The sequence below is a fragment of the Larimichthys crocea genome, chromosome I (genome assembly GCF_000972845.2).
Source record: "Larimichthys crocea isolate SSNF chromosome I, L_crocea_2.0, whole genome shotgun sequence".
NCBI lineage: Eukaryota > Metazoa > Chordata > Actinopteri > Sciaenidae > Larimichthys > Larimichthys crocea.
The window spans coordinates 12,305,310-12,333,233 of record NC_040011.1 but is presented as its reverse complement, the minus strand read 5'-3'; the positions used below and the strand labels follow the sequence as shown (position 1 = coordinate 12,333,233).

Here is a 27,924-nt window from a genome sequence, read left to right as displayed (position 1 = left end):
CCTCTTTTGGTGAATATAAGTACTAAATATCATTATAGACAAAACACTGCTGGATATGAGAGGGACAAGGAGGAGGATGGAAGGGTAGAAACATGGGGGAGGAGAGAGGAAGGAAGGTAAAAGGTGGTGGGAGTAAGTAAAGAAATAAGGTGAATGGGGAAAAGTGCAGAAAGTGGAGGTCTGATATGGCGCTTGCAGGCAGAAAAGCCTAGACTAAAGGCTAATAAAGAGAGCACCGGCTGACAGTCTATTAGCACAGAGAGCTGAATCAGAAGCCTATAAACATTGCCTATACTATCTGCAGCTGATAACACGGCTGCTCTTATACCGGGCCTTTTAGCTGATTACGCGCTCTACATGGTGTAATTCTTTCAGCGCTATAAACTCAATGCTGAGCTGTCTGGACATGATAACAGCGCTGCCCATAATAATGGACTTTATTACTCTCTGTGTTGTGTACCCCGACGCCGCACTAGATCCGCGTCATATTCAGATGAGCGTTGCTCAATGGGTCAAACCTGTGTCAGTTTTCTAACATTGCTTCAGAGGCTCGAATTCATCTCAGGTGTCAATTCGACTGGCGGCTTTTTCTCCAAAAATATTTTCATGGGTTTTGTTCCAGAGCCAATTTTAAAAACACAATATTGTGTGAAGCTAAAAACATGCCAGGTTTATGACCACGAGAGTCACATCATCACTTCCTTCCAACAGCGCATGCCACGAATAACACTGGAGAGGTTCTTCGGTGCGTCCTTCAGGGCTGATCTTTGATATTTCACTTGAATATTACATGCATGTGTGTTTATGCAAGCTCACCGTTGCAGACAAATTCCTTCTTCTGCACGTCTGGGACATTCAGGCCTCTCATGTGGGCGGGGGCCATGCACTGGGTGAAGGGAGCCAAGCCCCGCCTGGCTCGGAGCCAGTCAGAGAGCCACGACAGGTGACAGTCACAGTGGAGGTTGTTGGAGTGCAGACGCCTGAGACAGATGAAGAAAGAGATGAGTCATTGTGTGCGAAACCCTTTTCTGGATTGTTCGCTTTCTGGAGGCAAAAGTTGAACCCAGTCACATCAGCTGAGTAAGAGCAAATGTATGAGTCTGCATTCAAATGGGTTCTATTTCTCACAGAGCTTACACCCCGGGCCGGGCTCATGAGGCTGCGACTCTCTCACACACAAACACACAGAGTAATATCCTCAGCTCTCATTTCCCCAAGGTCTGCGACAATATGACTCCCTTTAGAGGGAGGACACATTCGGCCAAATCACAGCCCGTTCAGAGAGACAGATAAACCCGAGACAGAGGGACACAAAACAGAGACAGAGACAGAGGTGAGGAGGAGGGAGATAATAATAATTCTGGAAAAATAAACTGGAAAGGAAAGATTCAGTGGGCACAATAATTGAAAGTGAGAAAGAGAAATCCAATATAGAGAAATAAAAATAAAAAACGAGCACAAGGAGCATTTTAGGTCATTTTAACCGGATTCCACAGCTCGCTAAGAATACAGAGGAAGAGGGAAGCATCCTTTACCTCGCGGGCCTCTTGACCTCGATATTTTAAAGGATAAGTTCACTAAAAGTACAAGAATATATGTTTCCCCACATGCCTCAGGTGGTATCTAACCATACTTTTAGGTTTGGTTTCATGTGCCTTTGTTTTCGGATATCTGTCTCTGAGTTTTCCTCCTCGACTCCAGCACCGCAGAGGTGAATGAAATGTTGTGGGTTTGTGGTGTTTGAATGTTGAAACAGTTTTCATTAGGGCTGTTTCTTTGTAGGAATGTTGTGCCGATCCCCAAAGCTGCAGAGACCAAAACCGGTTTTGTAAAGTTATGGGGGCTAATGAAGACGTTTTATTTTGGACCTTTTGAGCTTTTGTTTTGATAGTTGACAGCTGAAGCTGCTGAGACAGAGGAAGATGACATGCAGCATGGGGCCACGGGTCAGAGCCGAGCCCTGGACTGCTGAGGCAAGGACTGCGCCTCTGTACGTGGAGCGCCCCAGCTAATAAAGAATGACTTGCTCTGTACCTGAGGAGCTGCAGAGGTTGACGCTTGGTTAATAAGCGCTAAAAACTAAATGTGGTTCACTCAGATCTACTACTGTGTGTGTTTCTTCTTTGCATTACACTTTGCACATGCGATATTGCAACAGATTCACTCATCAGGTGACATCACTGACATCGCTTTCACACTAACAGCCTTCTTCAGATTTCACTCGGAGCATTAATTAAAAGGTACCGCTCCGTATAGAATTCATCAGGTGATGTTTCACCGAGCTCAGACTCTCTGGAGGCTTCACTGGCTGGATCTGACACCTCCAGAGAGAGAGAGAGAGAGAGAGAAGAAGGAGGGTGGATGAACAGCAGAATGTCTTGTCAGCGTATTATATGCCAGCCGGGATATCTAGCCTTTCAGAAGACAGGCCTCCCTTTGTAATAAAGCAGAGGACAAATCCTGTTATGGAACAGAGATGGGCTCATTGATGCTAGCAGCAGGGGCAGTGGGTTTTAATACCGCTCTCCCATTATAAATCCAGTTTATAGTCAAACCCCCGCCTGGAGATAGCCACGTCCCTGCCCACCCCCGGCTCAGCTTTAATTACTGACAAGTAGGATTAAAACACAGGGGAGAATGGGAAGAGGCAGGGGGCATGTGTGTGTGTGTGTGTGTGTGTGTGTGTGTGTGTGTGTGTAGCTGTAAATCAGTGTTGGGCTTATTGGTTTGCGGGTGACTTAGGGCACGGTGCATGGTGTTTTCTATGAATGCGTGTGCGTGTTTGTTCTCGGTATTTGCTCCGGAGGGTTACAAGACACATCTTTAGTACAGTGAATTACACAAACACACACACACACACACACACACACACACACACACACACATAGAAGCAGTGGGAGTTCTAATCTGTTCAAGTTTCTGAATAAGAGACACCATAAGGTGATATCATTACCGCTAATAGAATAGACACTGCAGAACAAGCGGGAGGAAGAAGTCAGAGAGAGAGAGATGGATCAATAGACTGAATAAAAGAAACTAAGTATATGTAAAAGTAACTGTATGAAGACATCACAGATTACGGTGGTGGGGGAGGCTTTTCATTTAGTTTTTACACACACACACACTTCTTGAACTCCCCCCCACCGCTAATGAAATCAGGGACATCTCTAAACATTTGATGGAATGAGTCGTTTTTATAAAAGCAGCAAACTCAATACTGAGATCTGAGGGTGGCAAAAAAAGAACAGACAGAGAATTTAATAGAGAGGAGACAGCAACAACAACAAGGAGGAGGAGGAGGAGGAGGAGGAGTGGAGACTGGACATAAAGGAGATGGGTAAAAAAAGAGGAGAGAGACGGAGATGAAGAAATCGAGGAAAGCAACAAAAATGAGCCGATCGGAGGGAAGAGGAGCGCGATAATGGCCTAAACTCACGACAGGAGAAAAAGAGAAGCGAGATTAGACTGAAGGTGAGAGGGATGAGGAGGAAATGTGAAGTGGGATGCGCAGATAGTGAGGAGGAGACAGAAAAAGGAAGGAGGAGGACAAATGAGGAAATCAGAGGAGACAGTCACTCAGTGTTGACAGAAAACAGAAGCAGACGAGAGGCTTCTGATTAAAAGATATTGGATATTGGTAACTCTGCACTCAATCTGCTGGCAACTGTGCAGCCCTGCTTCAGCCTGGAATCCAATTTTAAAAGTCTGATCTCGAGCCGTGCTGCCACTAGAGCTGCTGCGGCAGTATGCAGGAAACGTAGAAACCTCCGCCACATGATTGGCTATTGATAGATGCCGTCGTTGAAAAGTTGAACGGGGTGAAAACGGTCGTAAAAAGACAAGTGGACGTCTGCGATTGTCGTCGTGTGTTTAGAAAACCCCCCCCAATTTCTGAATGTTAAACAGGGTTTGCTCGACCACACGAGCGCCTCTTAAAAAACTGTGATTCGGGGGAGGAAATCCCGTTCTATGCACGCTGGTTTTGGCGGAATTCGAGCCCGTCGGCGGGCCAGCGGGAACGCGACCAATCAACGGTCTGCTTCTCGAGATTATGGGTCTCCCTCGAGATGTCGTGCCATTGCTTTGGCAACCGTAAGAGAGAAAAGACACATAAACACACAAATCAAAACCTCGCTTCTGATCAGGCGGAAAGGGTGATTTGGCCCCGGGGTTCATGTTGGATCACGACTATGTGTGTGTGTGTGTGTGTGTGTGTGTGTGTGTGTTCACATCAGTAACATCAGTAAAGAAACTTTCTCCTAATGAATCAAAGCAGATTGAACTTTACAGCCTAAACAAGCCTTTCTTGTGGCATTAATGAGGTTACCATTACTAGTGTGTGGTGCATGCACATATTTGTCACTGTATCCATCTCTGTGTGTGTCTTCGTGTGTGTGTGTGTGTGCACGTAATGGCCACATGATTATTCACAGTCATGAAACAATAGAAGAGTTGGTCTCTTATTATGGCATGATTAGACCATCACACAGTCCCTTGCTGCCATGCTGCGTGTGTGTGTGTAAGTGAACATTGCTTATGTGTGTGTGTGCAGTGAATGTCTGTGCATGGAAGTGTGTGTGTGTGTGTGTTATACTCACAGCGTCCGCAGCTTGGGCATGTGGTTGAAGCTGGACAGGGGGATGAGGGTGATGTTGTTGTTGTTGAGGGTGCTGGATGGAGACATAGAGAGGGAGGGGAGGAGGAGGAGGAAAAGAGAAAAACAGATTGTTAGAAAAATAAGATCAATGGTGCCACTTATTGCTTTGGTGGTTTCAACTCTGACGCAAGTCAAATTAAATTCTTTCCACAAAGCAGGTTCAAGTCCTCGTCACCTTTTCTCCAACCTCTCACACACACACACACACAAAAAAAAAAGAAGAAACACACATCTCCCCAAAAGTTTGGTCACTTTTTTTTCTCGGAGTCAGACTGAAATAACTCAGTTTGCAACAGGCAGCAGTTCCTGAGCAGTTCACGAGATGGCTGGTAGGAGGTTTTCTCATTCTTACAGTATCGCTGTATCACCTCAGGTTCTGGAAAACTCTCAGAAATCGCTTCCTTTGACATTTAAGTTTGCTTCTGTTATCAGTGCATGCATGTGATGTCATTTAAAACAGCTCACACACGTCTGCGGCTGTATTTGCTTTCATAACGTGCCACTAAAAGAGTTTATTTCTCCACTCAGTTACTTTCTCGTGGTCGGTACAGTTGACACAGAGTGGGAGCAAACATCTATCTGCAGTCCAGCTTTAAAAGCTTTGAAGCGAATGTGTTACAACTCATTTTAAGAAGGACAGCAGAACGTCTCTGTGAGCTGCAGCGGGACCCGATGATTCACCGACAGTACAGCAAACGGCAGGAGCTTGTGACTGCAGCAAAAGATGCGACTGTTTGTCTTCTGTTGTTTGGCATTAATGATCAGACTTATCCACATCACAGAGTTATCAGTGAAATTACACACATACAGTGATAAATCCTGACAGAGAAGCCCGAGCAGCTGTTTTAAGGGAGCACGAGAGCAAATGTTTGGGAGCCGCTGATGTGCTGACGTTTTAAAAATGTTATAAATCACTGTACACTTACAAAACAACCACCAAATGAATCAGAACGTTGGATTAGTTCAGCAATTATAACACATAATGCTTTTTTTTCCACCATGACCATGACTGTTTACCAGCGTCTGAGTCGACTCGTTTGGTGATTCACTTTAATTTAAGAGCTTTTAGAATTGCCTAATCAGATCTATGACTGGAGAGTACACTACATAAAACTTTATCACCACGGGAAACAATAGGTTTTATTTTTAGCTTATTACAAACAGAAATTATTGTCCTGTTTTTGTTTTTTTTAAGGTTTTTCCTCTTCTCATGTTAAAGTAAAGTTTCCCTTTACTAAACTGAGGTTTTTGTATGATGCAGAGATGTTAAAGCTCACTGGGACTCGTTTATTATTCTGGGATTTATGAATAAAATTGCCTCGACTGAGTCGAGAAGGAAACAAACAGCTGATACTAAAACTGCAGCACGCTGCGTTTACAAATCCCGACCTTCTGTCCGGGGTGCCGCTATTGTGCCAAGTCATCACATCGAGTTTTAACTCATTATTTATTGATACGCACGCACACACACACACTCAGACACACACATACGAACACACCCTTGATCTGTGTTTCTTCCATCTCTAACTCATAAGCAGGTCAATGCTGTCTCTGACTATTAGCTCTCTCATAAACTACACTCTGTCTCACATGTAGTATCGACCTAAAGTGGAATGAAAAACAAGGTTGACTGTCATTACAACCAAACACACACACACACACACACACACACACACACACACGAGCGATCCCACTCAGTGTGTTGGGGAAACACAATGCCTATTGATTCACTGTGGTTTCCATGCACAGAAATGAGAGCAGAGGGGGGGAGAAGAAATGCAGAAAAGACGACTATTCCATCAAAGCGATCCACGGGGGGATCAGCTTGCACTGATGGACTCGTACAAGCCGGTAAAGCTGCATATACAAAAAAAACACTTGTGGGGTGGGGGACAATATATCAGAACACAAGCAAAGCGAGTCCCTCGTGACCGGACAAAAATTACAGCACGAGGCCTGGACAAAAACGTCCAACTTAGATCACGGTAGTCATAATGTCATGAATATTATATGAAAAACAGGGAAAATACTCAGAGTTATGCTGTAAATAAGGCTCAGTCTTTTGGGTTTTCACTTATTTTCACCACAAAATCTTGTTTATATAAAATAAGGAGTTTGGTTTCAAACAATTTTCACCCTAAAAATTTGATTTTCTGTTACAAGAGAACAGTAACCGCTGAAGTTTGCAACATTTACAAATCAGAAATAGCTTCCAGTCCTAAAAAACGTAACGCACATGGATAAATTGATTTTTATTTCATAATCAAAACAAACAGACGTTTCCAGATTGGCAGGAATAATGACCCCTCGTTAAAACTCGTGAGACTGGAATGGACCGGACTCCAATTTTCATTTTTTTTTTGCAGGAAATATTCAAGATTGAAAACACAAGTTCAAATGAGCGATTTATGTTACATTAGAAAATCCAGGGATTACTTAAAATTTATACTACAGGATAATTTTTCTGGAGGTTTGTGGGAGCCAACATCCACACACAACCCTTCGCTTTGTTTTTGCCCGAGTTTCATGGATCATTAATTTCACTGGATAGAAAATAAGGGCTAGTTTACTTTAAATATCACCCGAAACCTTGTGTGTGTTCAAAGAGTCATTGTTTCAGGACGGATGAAGACCGGAGAACTAAAAACCATTCATTTTTCACGTCTGACAATGTGTTTTTAATGCTTTCCGACAAGGACAAGGTCGGCGCTCTCTCTGAAAAATGGTTCAAATTCGAGATGAGAGGATTTTTTTGATTTTTTTTTTTTAACAGCATCTGCAATATGTTTGTGTGCCTAAACATACAACGTGACCACGGCGAGGGTTTTGGATTTCGCCGACGAAAATCAAGGATGGTTTGTTTTACACGCTGTCGTCACAGCACAGGCTTATTACCGGGGGTTTGCCGTGTTTTCTCTAACACCCACTCAGCCTTAAAATAGACTGTTTTTACTTCGCTCTGTTGATGTTACTACTTTTCTTTCTCTTTAATTCTCTCTTCTTCCGATTCTTTTCTTTCTGCGTTCCCCTCCCTGCCAGTGCAGCCTCAGCAGCCTTGGTAGACAGATTAAGTTTCACACTCTCGCTCTCACATACACATGCACGCATCGGGAGTGCTGCTATGGTCAGCCCTGTCAGGGGTGATTCCACCCAGTATATATAATTTAATTGTGAAATAACAATAATTTCCCTCTGCAATTTCCCTGTCAGTTATTCTCCCACTCACTTCGTTCAACCCCCCTCTGCATCTCTCTGCCTTAATAAAGTAGTGACTGACTGACTTAAGCCAAGATAAACACTAAAAACATCATTTAGAAGTCCACAACTATGTTTTATACTGTGGAGCAGCTTATTTTACACGCCTCTGGCCGTGGGTGTACTCTTAAAAGTAGACACTCTTGGATTTGAAGTGATCATAAAAGAATATGTGCATTTTTTGGCAAAGAGACAGAAAATGGATGTTTGGGAAGTTTGCTGTTTGATATTTGAAAGATTTACCGGATTGGAAGTGAAATCAGCGTACCGAGAAAAGGAACTTGATAAACTACAAAAGAATAAAATCAGACCTTGATTTTTATTTTGTGCCATGACTTTTAAATTCTAGATGCAGAGAGGTTCGATTTCTTTTTATGACGCGATGACAGCTGCCAGTGAATCATATAAAACTACAAGGAAACATCCAGAACACTGTACACCTGTGAATCTCTCCAACGTTTCCAACATCTTCCACGAGTCTTGGAAAAAAATACAGATGGGAACTTTCCGTTTGTTTTTGCACTCCACCTTCTGTCAGTCTAAACTTCCATAATCCTGCAGCCTTGACAGAGCCCGTCACACCGTACTGTAACTCCCACCACAAAATCACACAGTGCAAACCGGAACGTTGGCTGTGGAGTCCAAGTCCCATTTACAAATGTTTCACAACTGATGTTATATGGTTAGGAAAAATACTTTTTGTGCTGTGTATTAGCATCCTGTGCTGCAGCTGCTTCCAAAGTGACGTTATGCTCTTCTGTCTGTTTTACGGCTGATTTTTATGGTTACAGTTGCTTATGTCCAAATTTTAATACAGCTGATATATAAAACCCAGGTTTATTTTAGCTCGCTGCTCTGCAGATTCATTATTAGAAAAGCCAGTTTCAAAAGAAAATACATGTTGTTTTTGCAGCCGCAGTAAAAGGGGGCTCGAGGACTGCTTCCACACTGTTTGCGACACACAACGTTTCTATTACCAAACGCCTATTCAGCTCGATTTTTTCTTTTTAATTTGAGATCGGCTGCAGTGACCGCTGCAGTGGGATTGCAGGATAGATCCATGATCCCTGACGGTGTGCGTATGTGTGTGTCTGTTGATATGTGTGTGTGTGTGTGTGTGTGCTTCTATTAAGAGTGTATTCTTGAGTCAGCATGTGCGATACATGCTTGCGTGTCTGTGTGTGTGTGTGTGTTTTCGATGCAGTGGTCTCTCTGTTGCAGTAAAAGGGCCTCTGCAGTCAGTGACACACACACACACACACACACACACACACACACACGAGATCAACTGGCTCTTTGCAGAGGTCCAAACATTTTAAGCTCCACGTTTAAGATTCTGGATTTTAAGCCAGGCATGAAAAATACCTCAAATAATAAATGAATACTCCATAAACAACGTTGGATTTTTAGAATTTGATTATTTCTGATGAATCTTTATCGGATTTGAGATCATGTGGTCAAACTGAAAACTCAGACATTCCACCTAACTGATATCTGTCTTTGTGGACGGCTGATTGCGTCTTCATGTCTGTGGTAATAAAACAAACTGTGATCACCTGAAAAATGTCGGTTAAGTTTGGAAAGTTCAGAAATTTATGATTAAGAGTATCAAATACAAAATTACAGACGCTTTCCCTGTTATGTATCGTCGCTGTGCATCTTCTACAGTCTGCATTCAGGACGAGGAAAAGACAATTTGTGACATCATGTATGTAAGATAAACCGAAGGATGAATATCTATGTCGTTAGCCTGGATTATTTCAATCAAACATAGTGAAATATCTTTGATTAGGTCGATGTGCTGTGTGGAAACATGTAGGACAGCCTTAATATTGATAGTTCAACAACTGAGGTGGACTTAAACAAGAGGGTCGAGGCTCATCTCTGCTGTTAGATGTGTGTCATTACAGTCTGAGGTTGATGTCCTGAGAAAAAGAGTTTCTTTATCCTCCTCAAAGAATGATTTTCACACATACATGGTTTTCATCCGAGCGATGATATGTTTTGTATGTATATATTCATATCTGATCCGTCCCACATGCCAGCAAACAATCCAAAGCTTTTAAAAACATAACAGTGTAAAAGCTGCTGATGCTCAACGTGGCTCCTGTGAAGACCGATGACATGTCTAGTTTATATTCTACATGCTCAACAAACTCCTGTGACCTTCCAGTTCACGGTCAGGACTTCATTTTCCTCCCCGGTGTCTGAGTGTTCTGTTTTTTTTTTCTGTCATACCATAGCATGATATTAAAAAAAAGGGGCAGGGGACGGTCTGGTAGTTTGAGATGATAACCATGAGGTCACAGCTTTGATTAACATCTGTTTTTCCTGTTCGAGCCTGTTTGAGTAAACTACATGGAAGTATGTCCGATCTGGAAACAATACGATGAGACATTTTAGATATGAATCTCCAAACAGAACACATACATCTCTCTCCACATGTGTGTTTATGTCGGTCTGCTCGTCGCTCACGCGCTCTCTTCAGTTGTGTATATATATATATCGTATCTGTTTGTGTCTGGCTCCACAGAGTCTGAGCTGCTGTTATGTGTGTCTGAATGTGTGTAATAAAGTGAATTTTCTATTAGTCTCTATTATGCTCAATCAGCCTTAACAGATACAGATCGATACGCTGACAGAATGTCTGAATTACTACAGCCTCTAAACACAACACAACAATGTAACTTTATGACTGTGATTACAACCGATATTGACTTTGCGTTCGATGCGATTATTCTCTCTTGCAATCACAAACATTAGTTACAGTCTGTGGAAAGGAACAGAGTGAAAGCAGAGCTCCGGAGACTGAAACACGACGTGAAACTTGTCATAAATGAACCTTTATGTAATTGTAAAGTTAAACGTCTGATTATGCTCGCGCTGCAGAAAGGTTTGTGCAACAGCGTCATTAGACTCCCACAGTAATCCTGGATGAATGTAAATGTGTGAAATTATTCTCTGGTGTGTGAATTTTAAAGAGAATGCTGAAACATGTGGAGGAGGCCAGTTGACAAGAAGTGTTATTACTTCATGAACCACAAGTTAAACTTCATTCAACGTTAAAAACACCATCATTTATTTCAATCTTCTGCAATCATCTTGGAACATTAGACTTCACTTTTTCCTAACACTGATATCGTCTTGGTAAAAAAACCTTCTGGTGCATTCTGGGCCTCCTCTGAGATCAATACACCATTGTGGGGAATGAAACCACAACGTGAAAGCACAACAAAGCGATTTTATAACTCTACTTACAACTGCATTGATCAAACTGCCTAGAATAATTGCAAACATTATATAGAAATCTTTGACGGGACAAAGCAAAGATTCCAGAAACGCTCTGCAGACATCAGCACCAGCTCCTCGAACATCTACAGCATGTGTCCGGGGTGTTCACCGGTCTCAGTGACTCGTCACCGGGAATTCCAGGTGAACGCAATTAAGAATCTGATGGGTTAGAAAACTAACGGCTGACCAGAGAATCAGGATTAAAGCCTGAACACAAATCAAATTCAATTCAGTGTAAGCACAACTAAGTGGATTCTCCTGCAGGGCAAAGGGAATCTATGTGATTCTTTTGCATTACAATTTATGGTATTATTCAACCCTACGTTGTCAGTTTAACAAAGGATGCATGGGTTATGACACAGGAGTCAATCTTTTGAATTAAAAACATGAACTAATAGTCTCTTTAGCAAGATTTTTTCCTTCTTAAATATCTCTATAATGAATGAAATGATGTCTAATCCTGTTTGGTGTAACTGGGATCACTCACACAGTTACATTTTCAAATGTAAATACTCTTTTTGTAGCTTGTAGAATCATTACATTGGTGTATTTGCAGGTTATTCTTTGTAACTTTTGCCGTTAGGTGACAGAGATGCATCTTAAAACACCCTAAAATGATAAAATACTTCCGCCTCTGTGTTGTTTTTCAATGGATTTCCCCACAGTTGCAGTCAGTCTCAGAATTATGCGAGCAGAGGACTTCTCTGTAGACATTTTTCCTTCCATCAAAAGGCAGAGATACATAAGCTCCCTCAACAGTCCAATAAATGCATCCACACAACGTTTTATGTCCTAAATAATTTACACAACTGACTTATTATTGCTTTGGAGAAGTCCTCCTCATGAACTCATGGAAGCTCTCGCTCTCTCTGGAGGCTCTTAAAGGTTGTGATGGGAAATCTCTAACTTCCGTACAGTTTGATAGAAGAAAGAGATTCAACATTAAATGAAATGTGTATTTAGTGCTTGTGCTTTGCACCGGCTGCATACCGTTAAAATCGCCCGTGTGGATCGTAATTAATGTTCCCGGGGTAAAATCCAAGACCTCCAAGCTCACCCCGTGCATTCAATGCATCGTGTGTAGAACAGAGCGGAACGAGGTTCGATATCAATAGCTTAAAATAAAACGGGAAGGAAAGGTTATGCTGTAATTAATGTTATCAAGTTCAATCAACCTAACATTCCTGTTTTCTAAATTGAATCTTTTCAGGGCTGGAATCGGTATTCCAGCGTCGTGACTGCAAAAATATTGATTGGAAAGATTAAATGCAAAATGTTATTTTGTGGGAAGCGAACTGGGGTGAGCGGCGGACCGGGTGGACGGGTCAGAGCCGGTATGAATCGCATCAGAGAGGAATGTTGATTGACATTCAGAGCGTGTGTTAGGATAAACTGTGAACATTGATTTTGGTAGAAGTGTGGGCCTGAACGGGCTTAAATCCATCCAATGACGAGACGGATCCTTAAGTTCGAAGGTTTTCTTCATCTCTCTTACGTAAGCAAGCTGCAGCTGAATCATAAATCTACGATAACACGCACGTTATATGCAGTGCAGGATGTTTTTACTCACTAAATCGCTAAAAACTTAAACCGCAGAAACCAGTGAGCGTTTCTGTTGCGAGCCTCTGATGATAATTCTTGTAAAGCTGCGGTAATCCTGATCACTTATCAGAAATGACTTGTCAACCCCAAAAGCCAGAGACTGAAAGGAACATGAACATGCTGTCGGTGATGCCAGAAGTCGGGCTGATTTTCTTTCCTGTCGAGTTAGATGACATGAAATATCAAAATAAAATAAAAATAAATCTTAGCAAAAGAAGCATTTAGTGGCAAACAAAAGAACTTCCACTTAAGATATTTCCAACTATAGTGGTTTCTGTTTATATAAAATTCATCGATTCTTGCACAAAGATTCATTTTAGCATCGAGAACGGCAAAGGAACCGTCTGTAGACGTCAGAAACAGAGACGTAAAACAGAGCTCTCACTCTCGAGTGCTTATCCCGTCACTCGAGTGTCATTTTAACACAAATGTTTTTCTAGATTAACGTGGAGTTTGTTCTGCTGCAGGTGTTTTCGCTCCACGAAACAGGAATTCATTTCTCCGAGAGCTTTTTCCCACACAGACGCTGAAAGGAGGCCAACTGCCGAAAAAGAAAAAGACTGGTGGAGTTGTGTGAAGAGCACTCAGCGTCTTCCCCGAGGCCTCATTACAGAGCCGAAAGGGAAACGCACGGACACTCCACTCCTTCAATCACTCGTTTGTTTAACCCCTTCACTCCCACCCATTCACTCGCTGTGAAGACAGAGGGCAGCTGGGAGAGGCGACCCCACCCCACACACACACACACACACACCAGAAGAGAGCACCTCTCAGGCACGGAGGTCACATGATCGTTTAACCTCTTAACTCTTTCTATTCACTCCTTCACCTTGAGAGAGAGAGACGGGGGAGGGGAGATAACTGTCTATAGGTAGATGCGTGTGTGTGTGTGTGTGTGTGTGTGTGTGTGTTGGAGGCTGGACAGCTGTATCCTGTCTCGCTGAGTCAGACAGTGAGACTCACCGATCCTTGAAGTAATCATTCATCCGAGAGTCGCACAATGGATGCTATGCTTCTGTGTGTGTAGGTGAGTGTGTGTGTGTGCGTTTTATTTTTCATCTGTGTGTGTGTGTGTGTGCGTGTGTGTGTGTGAGTCTGTGTGTGGGGGTATATTCAACGGGCAAGGACAAACAAAGGCTTTTCAAGGATGTAACATTATGTGATTGAAAGCTTGAGAGTCTTTATAAGTGTATATGTTTGTGTGTGTGTGTGTGTGTGTGTGTGTGTGTGTGTGTGTGCGGTTGCTGAGGCTATGAGACGTTCAGGGAAACGAATGCTCCCGCCCGTCATTTAAAGCTTGTGTCTCTTTTGATCAGAAGACCTCAGCTTGTAAGTTGAAGTGATGTTTGACCCCGCTGACTTCAACACGGATCTCTAAAGGTCTACGTCGTGTGCAAACAGGCTTCAGGGGCCTTTAGGGCCAAGAGTTAAGGGGCTTTTAGTGCTTCCATTGTCTCATATTTGAACTTTCCCACGGGGTTTAACACCCTGCTTTACTGCTTTCTACCCTGGCAGCCCGATGCTGCATCGCCTTGTTTGGTATTGCGTGCATGCGCGCTCCCTTTGAGTATTTGTGTCATCGCGGGAATATATGTGAGTGAGTGTGTGTGTGTGTGTGTGTGTGTGGGCTAGTTTAATCAACTCTCAAGTGTTTGAACAACCAAAGTCGCGCAATCTACTCCTCTCATCTCTGAGAAAATTGACATTTCCAGAGTGTTGCTGTTGGAAACCACCCTGGGAAAGCTCAACTGTTTACTACCCCAACCAAAAAAAAAAAAGGCACAGGGGGTTTAATAATTAGTAGTGACCGATTCTTGAGCGACGCAAAGTCTGAAATTATATTCACGACAGAGCGAGCATGTGACTGACAACTGTTCAGGTGACGTATGAACATCCGCTCTGTTATTTTTCTGCTGAAATCACGCTTTCACAAACGGAGGCAAGAAAAGGTTTTTCTGTATCGGCGCTCCAATTAACTGAATAATGGATGTTTGCATTATTCCTCGCTGAGACCAGTAGGTGCTGAGCGCTGCAAGCTTTTTTAGATTGCCTCGAGGACAAAAGGGGAGAAACTTTGTCCAATAATGTGCCAGGGAGCTTTTTTTTTTTCTGGCGAAGACTTATAACGGATTGAAATACGAAGATATCTCTGTGAAAAATCAAGGCCGTTTGAAGTGGGGGTATAAATGATAGCCTGAATGTGGACTAAAGTTACAAAAGCTGGCCCTAAAAACCGCAATCTGATGATGTTGATTTTAATCAAATTAACTTACACTAACTAAACAGGGATACAGGATGATTGTCATTGGACAATTCCAATGTGGTTTTGGCAAAGAGTGTGTGTGTGTGTGTGTGTGTGTGTGTCCATATGCGAAAGAGAAAGGCTGGAGTGCCTCAAAACAGATGTGTGTGTGTGTGTGTTTGAGTGTGTGCAGGAACACAATGCCAGGCTTTTGCTTTCTGATATTTCATAATATGTCACCCTCGTATTCGGCTCGAATGCAAAATGCTTTGTGAGCTTCCAAAATGAAAATCTGCGAGCGAGACATGGAGAGGAGAGGGAAAGACTAATAAAGCGGGAGGAAGGAGGACAGACAGGAAGAAAGATGTCCATAAAAATCCACTGATGAGACCATTACACCTTAAACGGGAACAAATTAGGTTGCGTCTTGCCTCCAGATTGCCTCTCTTCCTCCTCCTCCTCCTTCCTTCTTCCTCTTTTCTCAATTTTTGCGTCTCAGCTCTGCTTGATTCTGAAATCGCCTCCTTCTCCTTCTCCCTCATCACCACTCTCTCCTCCTCTTTCCTGTCCTGCCACCCAGTGGGATGTGATTAATTGTGAGCGGGTCAGACTGCTGGCACAGAGCTCCCTCCAATATCTGACGCTATTCCCACCTCTGCATAGAGCTCCGTGTCAGCCGCCCCTCCCTGCGTGAAGCGTCTGCTGCCGACTTTAATGTGTTACCTGCACTGACTTTTGTTAACACCTCCGTCTAAATTGCTCTTTGCAGTGAGGAGACGTTTTGATGGAGCACAAAGTCGTGTTACAGCATCACTTAATACTGCATATACATCAGAATGCACAGTGAGTGCAGATTATCGTTCCTGATATTGTCTGCTTGGGTTGTTTTGGACGATATCATGGTCTGTGCACAACATGATAAATATATGTCACCACAAAACAAGATTTTGTTGTTGTATTTACTATGAAGTAGCAAGTTTTTGATACCTCAGGTCGTATTAGGGGTGATGTTGCAAATCAATAAACAAGATGGCGTTATAATAATGTTAGGTTTAAAGGATTTTTGTGTCTACGTGATGAAGCAGCTTCATTTTGGGGGGATATTTAATACAGTAGATTAGCGAAAGGCATTCCCTTTCATTTATTTTTAATCTATAAATGTTTTATTAATTGATTATATCAGCAATTATGCACACGACCAGCTTATTAAAGCAGTATAAAAGATTTTATCCAGAGGCGATATGAAGGGAGCGCCAACATGACTCGAACCAGAAAGCATGTGCTGAACTCTTTTGTCTTAAAGTATAAAAAAAAAAAAAACACTTATTTCATTATCGATTTTCTGGACACGTAAACTCTCACGGCAAAGAAAAGCAAAGCGTGCACGCGCAGGACTTTCCGACAGATGTGGAATCGATGCGACACGGAGTCTGTTTCGTTTAGAGGCTCAGAATCCGACTGTAAAATCAGCCACTTATTTTCAGTTTTTCAGAAAGATTCGGCAGACAATGTGTAACTCTATCCCACTGATGTAATAACGTCAGCGCTGGAGTGTTTGGCTGCTCCGCACGGAGCCGTTCCAGTCCTCCCTCCCTTCCATCTCTGATGGCTGCATGTCAACCTGTCTCCACCCTTCCCTCCTGTCCTCTTTCTCCTCACCTCCTCTCGCTCCGTCTCTTCCTTGTTTGCCGCCTTCGCCTCCTTTCCCTTCACTTCTTCACCCCGTCTCTCCTTTCCATCTCTCTGCCTCCTCCGACCCCTCTGACCCTTTCTCCGTGTCTCTCTCCAAACCAACAAGCTCCAGAGCACTTTATAAATCCACTATCATTATTCCAATGGAAACAGTCAACTGTCACAGTTTCTCTTTATCTCATTTTCAGGCCCCTGCTTCTCTTTCCATTTTTTTTTCTTTTCTTATCCTCCTCACCCTGTTCTCCTTTCTCTAAATCCCAAACAAATACATCTTAAAGCGCCGTCATTATTCTGAAGACAGTAGTTACCTTACACACTTATCTCTGCCAGTCTCCGCTGGCTTTCTGCTTTTTCATACAGATATTTCTAAAAGTTCTTTCGCTCACTGCTCGCCCTCTCGCTTTGACCCTCCATCTTGTCTTCGGTCTTTTCTTGCACTTTCTCTTTCTCACACTGCCTCATCCCTCTCTCTCACTCTCTCTCTCTCTCAGGTCAGACCCTCTTTCTTTGCCAGGGCGCTGCTTGTTGCCAGGGTGTGATGGCTCTGCTGAGCCCGCTGACTCAAACAGAAGCCAAAAGGCCAGCCAAACCAAAATCACTGAACAGCAGAAAGCTGCACTGCTTTGTTCTCTGCTGACCCCTCCGTGCACACACACACACACACACACACACACACACACACACACACACACACACACACACACACACACACACAGGAGGACAAATAGATACAGACAAATATGCGTACAAGACAATGTGGTCGAACATGTGCGGCACTAACACGGACAAGCATCGACTAAATTACGTCCACTTAAAGTGAATTTGGTTTCTCAGAAACCTCTTCAACACGCACACACACGCACACACACACACACACTCACTCACACACACTTGCACTAGCCTTTGTGTTACTAAACTTTAGGTTCAAGAAAGGTTTGTTTCAGGGGCTTCGATCCAGCGCCCACGCGTCAGGGATATAAGACAGATCTGGAGGCGGACGCGGCCACAGAAATGCAAGCGTTACTGGGGGTGGTGGTGGGGGGGGCTGAGGCTGGACACACACACACCATCTGCACCGGGGATGTTCTGACATGTAGGGCGAGCACACACACACACACACACACACACACACACGGTTTTCTCTACCCACTAACTCTTGTTTAATTTTGAGAGTTGCACAAACAGCTTCTCTATTCGGTCGTTCTGTAAGTTCAAATTACACTTCAGGCAAAAAGTGTGCATTCATACACACACACACACACACACACACACACACACACACACACACACACACACACACACACACAGGCAGAGTATTTCACCATGCTGAAATTACTACTGGGACAAACAAAGAACACAAACTCTTTCTGTCCTTTGTGTTTCTTCACAATAGCAGAAGACACCAGATACTCAGCAGCATATATATCATTCATCCGGAGACGCCCACCATCGTGTTTGTTTGTTTGTTCGGAGGGCTGCGTTTGTTTTGTCCATTCGAGATGCTCTCTGAAAATAATCGGAACCTCTACATGCATTTGTGCAATAACATGACAATCTGCCGTGCGTGTGTGAAATGTGGTTTGGCTCTCTCTAATAAATGTTGTTTAATAAATGTTTCATCGTTTGACCAGCCACACATGGATTCATCGTAATTTATGTTTCTTTTTGCTGTTTTCTGTCAAAGAAATCATAAGAAAAGCTGAAACGAAGATAAAAATATGTATATAATCTTATATATTTGTATCATTTCTGCAAAGTTGCATCAGATTTGCCCCCAAAAATCAGATCACAAGCAAATCTGTTGAATTCCATAAAGTCTTGTGGAAAGTTTGATGATGTTTTTTGGCGTTCGGTTAGTTTGATGCCATGATTTTGACCCACAAAGTCTTTATTTCAAGTAGCTCGTCACATAAAGTCACAATGACACGGCATTTTTAGAGCGGTCAGACATCATGCGGGGAGGTTTAATATGGAAATGTGAAGGGACATAACATAATATGACATCATTTAGAGAAAGAAAGGATGAAATGAGAGTCCATAAGCAGCGTTATGGGCTGACTTACTCCTGCATGAGATCACCACTAAAGAGAAACACATTTTAACGTTAAGTAAGGAATTATTTCCATAATTTACAATAAGTTCGAAGGTTTTTAGATGTTTATTTGTGCTTATTCATGGTTTGGTGCGACATAAAAGCGCGCACAACTGGCCAAGTGTGAGTAACACATATCATTTGGAAGTGCTGTAGTTTTGCCAGCATGTGTGTGTGTGTGTGTGTGTGTGTGTGTGATGATTTCCTTATAACAGTGCTGTTGGAAACATCATTAAACAGTAATGATAACACTCCGATTCCCGTGCCAACACATGCACTTCTGTCTTTTTTTAAAGTGTATTTTCAAACTCTCAGCCATGAAGGCTTTGAGGAGTAAGCGAGACCTGGCTGAGAAGTCAACGGCTCAGTGGGTGGAAATACAATTCATGCCTCCGAGCGTCATACACGTCACTCTGCGTTCTCATTCCTGTACTTTCTCTCTTGATGTTTAAAAATGTTTTTCTGCTCTCGCCGCTCGGTTGAACGATCGCTGAACATCCTAGTTTTTGGATGATGTCGCCGTCCTCTCTTGGTTCAAAGAGGTTGCAAGAGTTGTAAGATAATAGGAAAGGGAGGTGGGGAAATGATGAAGGTGAAGGAGCAAAGAGAGGAGGAGGAGGAAGAGGAGGAGGAGATACAGAAAGAGAAGAAGAGGACGGGATGAGAGGGAAGGATGGAGAGAGGAGGTGAGAAATGATTGAGGAGGGAGAGAGAAAAAAACAGGTCGGAAGACAAGAGGGAAGACACTTAAGAGGAGGAAGAGTGTAATGAAAAAAGTGTTTGAGTGTGTGTGTGTGTGTGTGTGTGTGTGTGTGTGTGTGTGTGTGTTAGAAAGAGAGAGTTACAGGCGGAGTGAAAGTCACCTTGTGGAGCTACAGTGAGCAACTCTGTCTTTCTCCCCTTATGAATTATGACAGTCGCTGGTTGGCCAATACCCTTTTGCCACACACACACACACACACACACACACACACACACACACACACTCCTCTCCATCCTTTTTTCACTCTCCCTCTCTCTCTCTCAGTGGTACACCATCATCCAGGAGGCCGTGCTTCATGGAGAAAAGCGATCATAAAATATGCATCTGCTCCGATGCTCTTTAGAGTGCTTCTCAGGCCCCTTGACTATATCTGTGTGTGTGTGTGTGTGTGTGTGTGTGTGTGTGTGTGTGGGCATGTCATGTGATGGCAGTCTTCTTTTTCTCTCGGTTTCTTCTCTAACCATCTTGCCTTTCCACTCTCCATCTGTCTCCTTCTGTCCTCGCTCGCTCCGCGGTCTCACTCTCTGAAAAGCTGAATTGATTTCAGTTCAGCGGACGTTATTTCCATGACATCTGACCTGCTTCTCATTCGCTCTCGCTATCTTTCATGCTCAATCCCTCCTTTTTTTTTCTTTCTTTCTTTCTTTCTGCGGTATCAGCAGAAAGAAAAAGCTGTGGTGCAGCAGGGAATCAAACGTGGCTCTACAGACTCGGTCTTCCTCCTTTGCTTTACACTTTACACGCAAACAATGCTTTTTACTTTATCTGCAGCACATTTGCCTTTTTACGCCCGTGAGCATCGTGAATCTGCAAAATATGTATGTGCTTCTCGATGTTAAGCTCTTAAAAATATCTAAAACATGCTGTACTTCTATTGTACTTCATTTTGTGTTTGCAACTGAGTCGTACCTTCTGGAAAACGACGGATAATGGAGGCACTTTGTTCAAATATGTGCTCGGCATTCAACTCTTCCAGTAAGTGAAGAGGCAAGAATTGAGCTTTCGGTTCAAGGACACTTCAAAAAGGTACTGAATGCTGATGAACACATATTGGATTTTCCAGGGACCGAGCGGCCAGAGATTATCTGATAGTATAGATGGTATCGAGCCTGCACATGGATGGGAGGCAACAAGTGGCTCCAGAAATCCATACCGGTGATGTGCAAACACTGTCCTACAGGCACGGCTCGTATTTAAACATGTAACTCAACAATGAGGGGAGAAGTCGTCGCTCCGATGAAGCATCTATAAACAGTTTCTTAGTACAGGAAGGAAGATTTGAGAGAGACGAGGTGAAACAGTGAAACAGATGATGAGAACGAGGGACGTTTGTTCTAATCACCTGGAGAAATGAACTGCTTTTAGATCCGGAGACAAATCGGCTCTCTCTCTTTACGTTTCTCAGACGCCGTTTGAAAAAAAATGAAACTGATTAATTCTATTTATATCTGAAAATGATCAAGCACTTATCATCTGTTTCAATTAATCCTCGTTGTCAGCAGAGGAAAAAAAAAAAAACCTCGAGTTGAAAGATCAGTGAACGAAAACCACACCTAATTCAACTGGTATGAAAAACTGGCCGATGAATAATTATTAATTAATCAGCTTCATATTAGCCCGACACCGCCGCTCTCCACTACTCATGAAGGTCTTACACGCATGTGTACACACACACACACACACACACACACACACACACACACACACACACGTCTGCATACGTGCCTCCCTGACAGAATCACTTGTGAATTTATGATTGTGTATGCATGCATTTATTAAAACACTTCTGCATGTTTGTGTGTGTCCCTCTGTGTGTGTGTGTGTGTGTGCGTGTGTGTCAATGGGTGCCCTTTCCACAGCTCATTGGGATTCAAGGCGAGAGCCCATCGAGTAAGAGCTGTCCAGGCTAGCTTTGGAGTCATTAGCGCGCTCGTTAGTCCAGTTATGTTAAATCTAAATTACCATTCATCATCACACAGGGACCCATCATTTATTCTGATGTGGCCTGGCAGACACATGCGCTAACTGGATTAACTCATTCAGAGACACGCAGACGCACTTGCCAAAACACGGCGGAATTCCAAATCAGGTGTTAGCTGCATGGTAAGTGTTTTAAAATAGATTATATGTTATTGATCGAGACATCGCGAGGTATTAGAAATGATTGCTTTGCCCTCGCCAATGCAAACGAGCTACAAACAGCGGCCGCCGCTGCGGACGGATGCGACCAAACGGAGAATGATACATTTTTTTTTGAGTAGGTGTTCAATTGGAGAAATAACTGGAGGTGAAAGGTTACAGAAACGAGCTTGGATCAAATCCCCACACCACAAAGGAACACTGAGCATGCTCCGGCACAGAAAACTAAATTCTCGCTTTATGTTTTGGGGACAAAATGAAGTTTTTGCTGCCGTTTCCTCATTGATACAAATGAATGCAATAATATATGGAAAGACTGGAGGCTACAGCAGAAGAGGTTCTGGCCCGTGTTCAACGCTGGCTCTCGGCATTAAATTAGCTCTCGCTGAGTAAAAACACACGCTGGCACACGGAGTCATTAGCCGCTACAGGAGGAATGCCTACCATCTGCGCTGACGTGATTGCAAAGACGAGGAATTCTCGGGGAAAAATAAAAAAAATCAGAACCGACAAAGTGGATCGAGCGGCTCCCTCTGCCAAATATAAAGACTGTGTTTATCACATAATTACATTTCCACTTCTGCTGTGTTTATTGGCCTTATAAGTTTGAGCACATACAGCTTTGACCATCAAAAAATCAAAGTATTAGGAGCTGTGGAGTCATGGTGCTCTTCTCAGTCGTGCATTGAAGTCTTCTTCATGCGTTTGTGGCGGCATCGCAGCTTTGACCATCAAAACATGAAATGGAAATATTAATCGCTTTTGTTGATCCGACTCGTTTATCGGTCGTCCTCTAACGAAGCTACCGTTAGGCTACGCAGCTCCGGGGCATCGTCTGAACTTTGCGAGTTGAGAGAGCAAAGAGTTTCTGTTTGTTGTTTTCAATAATCAGCAGATAATCAGAAGAAGTTCCAACTTACAAAATATGTTTATAAAGCTCGATCCGAAGCCTTCAAACGCTCGCACCGAGACGAAAGAGTCTGGCAAATAATTAAGATCAATCTTTTTGTTTAATGTTAACAATGAGGCTCGCTGTCATGCATCAATAAGGTTCGCCATTAGGAAAATCACTTGTTTAGAATTATCATGCGGCTCTAATTGATTCTGATAGGTGTTTAATGACAAATATGATAAAAGGCCACCGCGGCTCGCAATCTGCTCGTGATTCGAAGTGAAAGACAAACGAGTCAAGTGTGTTTGTGATCTTTAAAAAAAGGACGCGGATGGTTTTTGGCGCTTCGGCGTCCCGTCAGCAAACGAGTGCGGACACCTTTGAAACGACAGCTGTTTTCATACAGCGTAATCAATGCTACTAATTCCTGGCAGGCCATCACAGGGCACAGGCGGGGGAATGTCGATGGATCGACTCGCCTGGTAAGACAAAGAATAACACAAAGAGTTCAGCGGCTAGATTTGTTGCCATTTTTTGGGGGGTCTGTTTGTTGGACTAAGAGGAGCTTTCAGCTTTGATAGTGTTTCAGTTTTGTTTAAAGGATTATTTATTTTTGGGGGTTTTGTGTGCTTTTGTTTTGGCGTTTTGATTTATTTTGGATGGCGACAGTACAGAGAGAGAGGGAAGGCAGGGGAGAGAGAGGAGCGGGGTTTGAACCGAGGCCACTGTGGTGAGGACTCTTCCAGGTGAACTACTGGGGCACCCTCCATCATATTTTCTTAAGCTTCGGTTGCCTAAATGTGACCACACAATAACCAAAGTCTCTTTGGCACAATAAAGATCTTTCTGTAGCTGCAGAACGTTTCCATCCAGCCTCAGTCTCTACACCCTGACCTGTTATTGATAAATGTTGGCATGCATGTAAATATCCTGCAGAATCATCCGATATGAATGTGCCGATCATTTCACACCTCACAGCTGGATCCTCCCGAGAGCCTGCTGGAGGACACCCCTCATGAAAGTTGTTTCTTGGCTTTCACGCCCAGTGTTGGCTCCTGGTTTGAAACTGACACCCAGAGCAGTAAATGCCAAACGTCCGCTACGTTTGTCCATCAACGAATCGATACGCTGCGCCCGCTACGGTGGTTTATGTTTCAAAACAGTGATATCTGAACTCCGCAGTGATATCTCGGAAACTTTACCCCTTCGTCTGAGTGCTGCTTCCTTCGACCGACAGCGTAAATCACATTTCTGCGCCTCTGAACAAAACTCACTTTCTGTTTTTCCGTGAAGATTCAAACACATTTCTGTCACGAAAAGTGACTCCCGGCAGTTTATGTTTTGTTGGTTTACGAGCCAAAAAGTTACTTCCAGAAATCGACTGGCAACTTCCAAGCCTCACGTAGACCGGCTCCTCTAATCTTCAGGCTATGAACGCTTGCCTAAAAGCGCGGGAGAGCATGCTAATTTCCTCCTGTAATTTTTCACCGTGGCAGTCGTGGAGTTTATCTTCACTTAAGGCCGCTGGAAAATGACTGGACGGATATTAAGGAGAGGGAGAGAGCGAGGGAGAGATGACCTGCAGCGGGGGTGAAGCCACACTATGAACAGTTTATAACAGGTCGTATATACGGCCGACTTTATGACTGACAGGTGACTGCTGAACGGGCTGATGCTGACCTTTCAAAGCTGCATATGCTGAGTGCATTCAGCTTCCACTGGGGTTTACTCAGAGTCTGGGATTACAAATAATGATGAATATACTGGAGCTGTGGTAATCTACTGATCATAGATGATTATAACTCTGGACCGTGATCTAAATGTTCCAGCAACCCGTTCGGGGTCTCCATCCGTACTTTGAGAAACGCTGCTCGCAGTCTATCTGACAGCCTCGGTGGTCTGGAAACAACAAAGGGGCCAAATTGAGTCAGTCAGTCAGACATTTGTTCCATCAATAATTAATGCCTCCCTGCTCTCCTCCCTCTGATCCTTTCAATCTATTTCCTATCACTGCTCTTTGTCTATTTCTTTTATTTTTCTTTTTTACACGCTAACATCACATCAGTGCTTCTTAATGATTTTTTATCTCCCGTTTCATCGCTCTCTGATGTCTTCTACACCTCCGTGTCCGTCTCCGTCCTCTTCTTCACAGTTTTCGGCTGCATCTTTTCGTCCGGTCTGGTCTTATCCTTTGAATTTGTCTAATCTTGTATCTCTCAGGTATCTCTCTCTCTCTCTCTCTCTCTCTCCTTCCCTTCATCTCCCTCTGCCTACATTTTATCTTTCCTTTTCTCCACCTCTGTCTCTAAATCTATTGCCTCATCTGCCTCTCATGTCTGGATTTCCCTCCTCTCCCTCTCTCTTTCTATCTCTTCCTCTGTATCGCCTGCTCTCCCCATCCCCTCCTCCTCCTCCTCCTCCTCCTCCCTCTCCTCAGGTCCAACAGCAGATTAATAAATGATGTCCAGGAAACCGGCTGCTTTTACAACACCGATACCACGCTCGTTTCTTTTCCTCCCCTCGAATCCCTCCTTCCTTTCTTTTCCATTTTGTGAACACCTCCTCACCCCCCTCCCGCCCCAAATCTCTCTTGTCTCTTGCCTCTTCTGGCATATATAAAATTAAAAAAAAGGAAAGGATAGTAACCGCAGTCCTTTCGGGTCTAAATAAATCATAGCCTAGCACTGCCTTGCTTTTACAACACCGATCCTCCACTTTCATCCTGGTAGCCATGAAAGAGAGAGAGAGAGACTATCTGAGGACATGCGAGTACAGGGAGTGCATATCAAAGGAAACGGTGGAAGTAAAAGTGTCTTTAGTCATAACCGTCTTTCTTCCTAAACCCTCTCCAGTGAGCAGAACTCTTCTGTCACACGGAAACACAAAGAAACTCAAACAGGTCGAACTTCACGGAAACCGGAGAGAAATTCAATCAACGAATCAACGAGAAAGACCTTCAGATGATTGACCTCAGGGTGACTGACGTATATTTTATTTTATAGCATTGCTCACTGATGCTTTATAGGACAGGGGTCTACAACCAGGGGTCCACGACCCCTAGGGGGTCCGCAGAGGTACTACCAATTTTTGTCATTGAGAATTTTCACCAAAATAACGGAGATTGTGAAGGAACTACAAACAGCGGGGGGGCATTTGCTCTCCAATGGGAATCAGTGAACACGTCTAAAGATGCACAGCTCTTAACATTTAATAACCAGTAATAATTATGCATGATCTTTTTATCAGTCATCAACACATACAGGCTAATAACCCAGTGTATAAATAGGTTAATAAGGTGAAATAAAAGACACATTTCAAATGTTAATTAGATGTGGGTGTCCCTGCTCTAGGATGTGCACACAGCCTCAACACGAAGAAGAACTAGCAGCGTTTTCTGTTCATGCTAAATAAAAGTAACACAATTATTGCAGTCATTTATCAGCGCACTCCTATTTTGAAAAATTCTATTATTTCATTCTCAAACAAATGGCGCCCATTTTGTCCAACAAAGACAAACGACTGCGACTTTTAACCACATCAGCTCGCGCACACATTTTCTCCCCTTTTCACAACGTGTCAAATACTTTATAAATCCGGTCCTTTCAAATGTCTCCTAATTTGAACGCGTTGTCTAATTTAATGAAAAAAACATCCCATCACTTCCCCTTTTTATTTCCAGAGAACAATTATAACAGGATTAATGAAACTAACAAACTCAAATCCATTTAGCATTTTCAAAATAAAGCCTGACGCCCCAATATTCAGCTTTTGACTCGTCAACGCTGCTCCTGTGAAACATATTAAGCAGCTCAGATAAAGCCTAGTCTACCAAGAAACAGCAGCTAATTAAAAATGACTAGATTAATGTGGAGATTCGTTAGTGCCACACACACACACACACACACACACAGTGCAACGCTTCTTTCAATTGGTGCACACAGAAATGGCTGAAACACACACACACACACATTCACATCTATTTGCCTGTCAGCATACATACATCTTATACATAATTCTTGTAATTCATAACTTATGTTTTACGCATAAATGTGGAAAAATACATTCACAAACACTTGCAGACAGACATATTTTAAAGCTCCATCGTGCATTAATTTGTAACTTTTGAGCAAAAAAAAAACCCAAAACCACAAATATCACACACACACTTCACACACATAAATGTACATAGATAGACATGAACACACAAGGATGTTGGCAGACACACACACACACACACACACTTGCTGACACATGCATAATCCAGCCACGTATGAATGCACACACATCTGGACTTCACTCCAATCACGACTACATGCTTAATCTCAGACGTTACTCTAACGAACGCTGAATTTATTCTCTCTAATTATCTGGTTACTTTCCTGTAAAAATGTGTGAAAATACTTAAAATTACAATTTTCCAGAGACCAAGGTGACATCTTCAAATTGTTTGATTAACAGTAAAAAAAAAGGCTGGAACCAGCAAACTCTTTGGCATGAATATGGATCCACCAACAGATTGATCACCTGATCGGTTTCAACTAAACCCTAAAATCCAAATCCAGCAAACAGCGCTTTGAGGATGTGATGGAGGGAATATGACGGTCTAACAACACAAACTGGTCCTCACAGTGATAGCAACACACACACACACACAGAGAAATACACACCTACCTGATGGTGCAGTCACATGACCTCCAATCACTGTTATCTCTATCACCCCATTTTGTACTGCGGTCACGAAATCAGCCCCCAGAAAAGCGAACAGATGGAGCTGTGCCTGTGTTTATGTGCACGTGTGTGTGTGTGCGACAATACACACACATCTGTGTGTGTACGTGTGATGTATGTGTGTGTGTGTGTGTGTGTTAAGATGCTTGAAACGAAGATCAGTCCAGCGGCAGAATTGCTTACTGTCATTCATGCCCTTTGCACACGTGCAGAAACACTCACATGCACACACACACACTCACATGCACACACACACACACACACACACACACACACACACCTGCCTTTATTAAAACGTCACATTCAGTGAATATACTGTGTGCTGTCATGCTGTCTGCTGTGAATGGGAACGGCTGCGTATTTACAGTGAATTGTAAATCCTGCCGAGTACTCAGCTGTCAGAGTCTTATGAATTGCTAATACGTTGTATCTCACACTGCTGATGCCCCCTCTATCTGCCCCCTATCGCTTCCATTGTGCGCTGAGCAAAAAAAAAGAAGTGAGGCAGGGGAATCAAAAAAAGCTAACTTTGCTAAAAGGAAATAAAAACCTAGAGAGCGAATAACAGAAG

At 43.1% G+C, this 27,924-nt stretch overlaps 1 protein-coding gene across 1 annotated transcript in view; it reads right to left on the bottom strand.

The window, feature by feature from the left end:
• slit3 (slit homolog 3 (Drosophila)) overlaps positions 1-27,924 on the bottom strand; it is a 232,266-nt gene that overhangs the window by 59,131 nt on the left and 145,211 nt on the right. Inside the window, exons 8-9 of the mRNA XM_027281844.1 lie at positions 4,599-4,670; positions 817-980 (exon numbers count right to left, since the gene is read on the bottom strand). Of these exons, the coding sequence (XP_027137645.1) occupies positions 817-980; positions 4,599-4,670 (236 nt within the window). The remainder of the gene's footprint in view (positions 1-816; positions 981-4,598; positions 4,671-27,924) is intronic.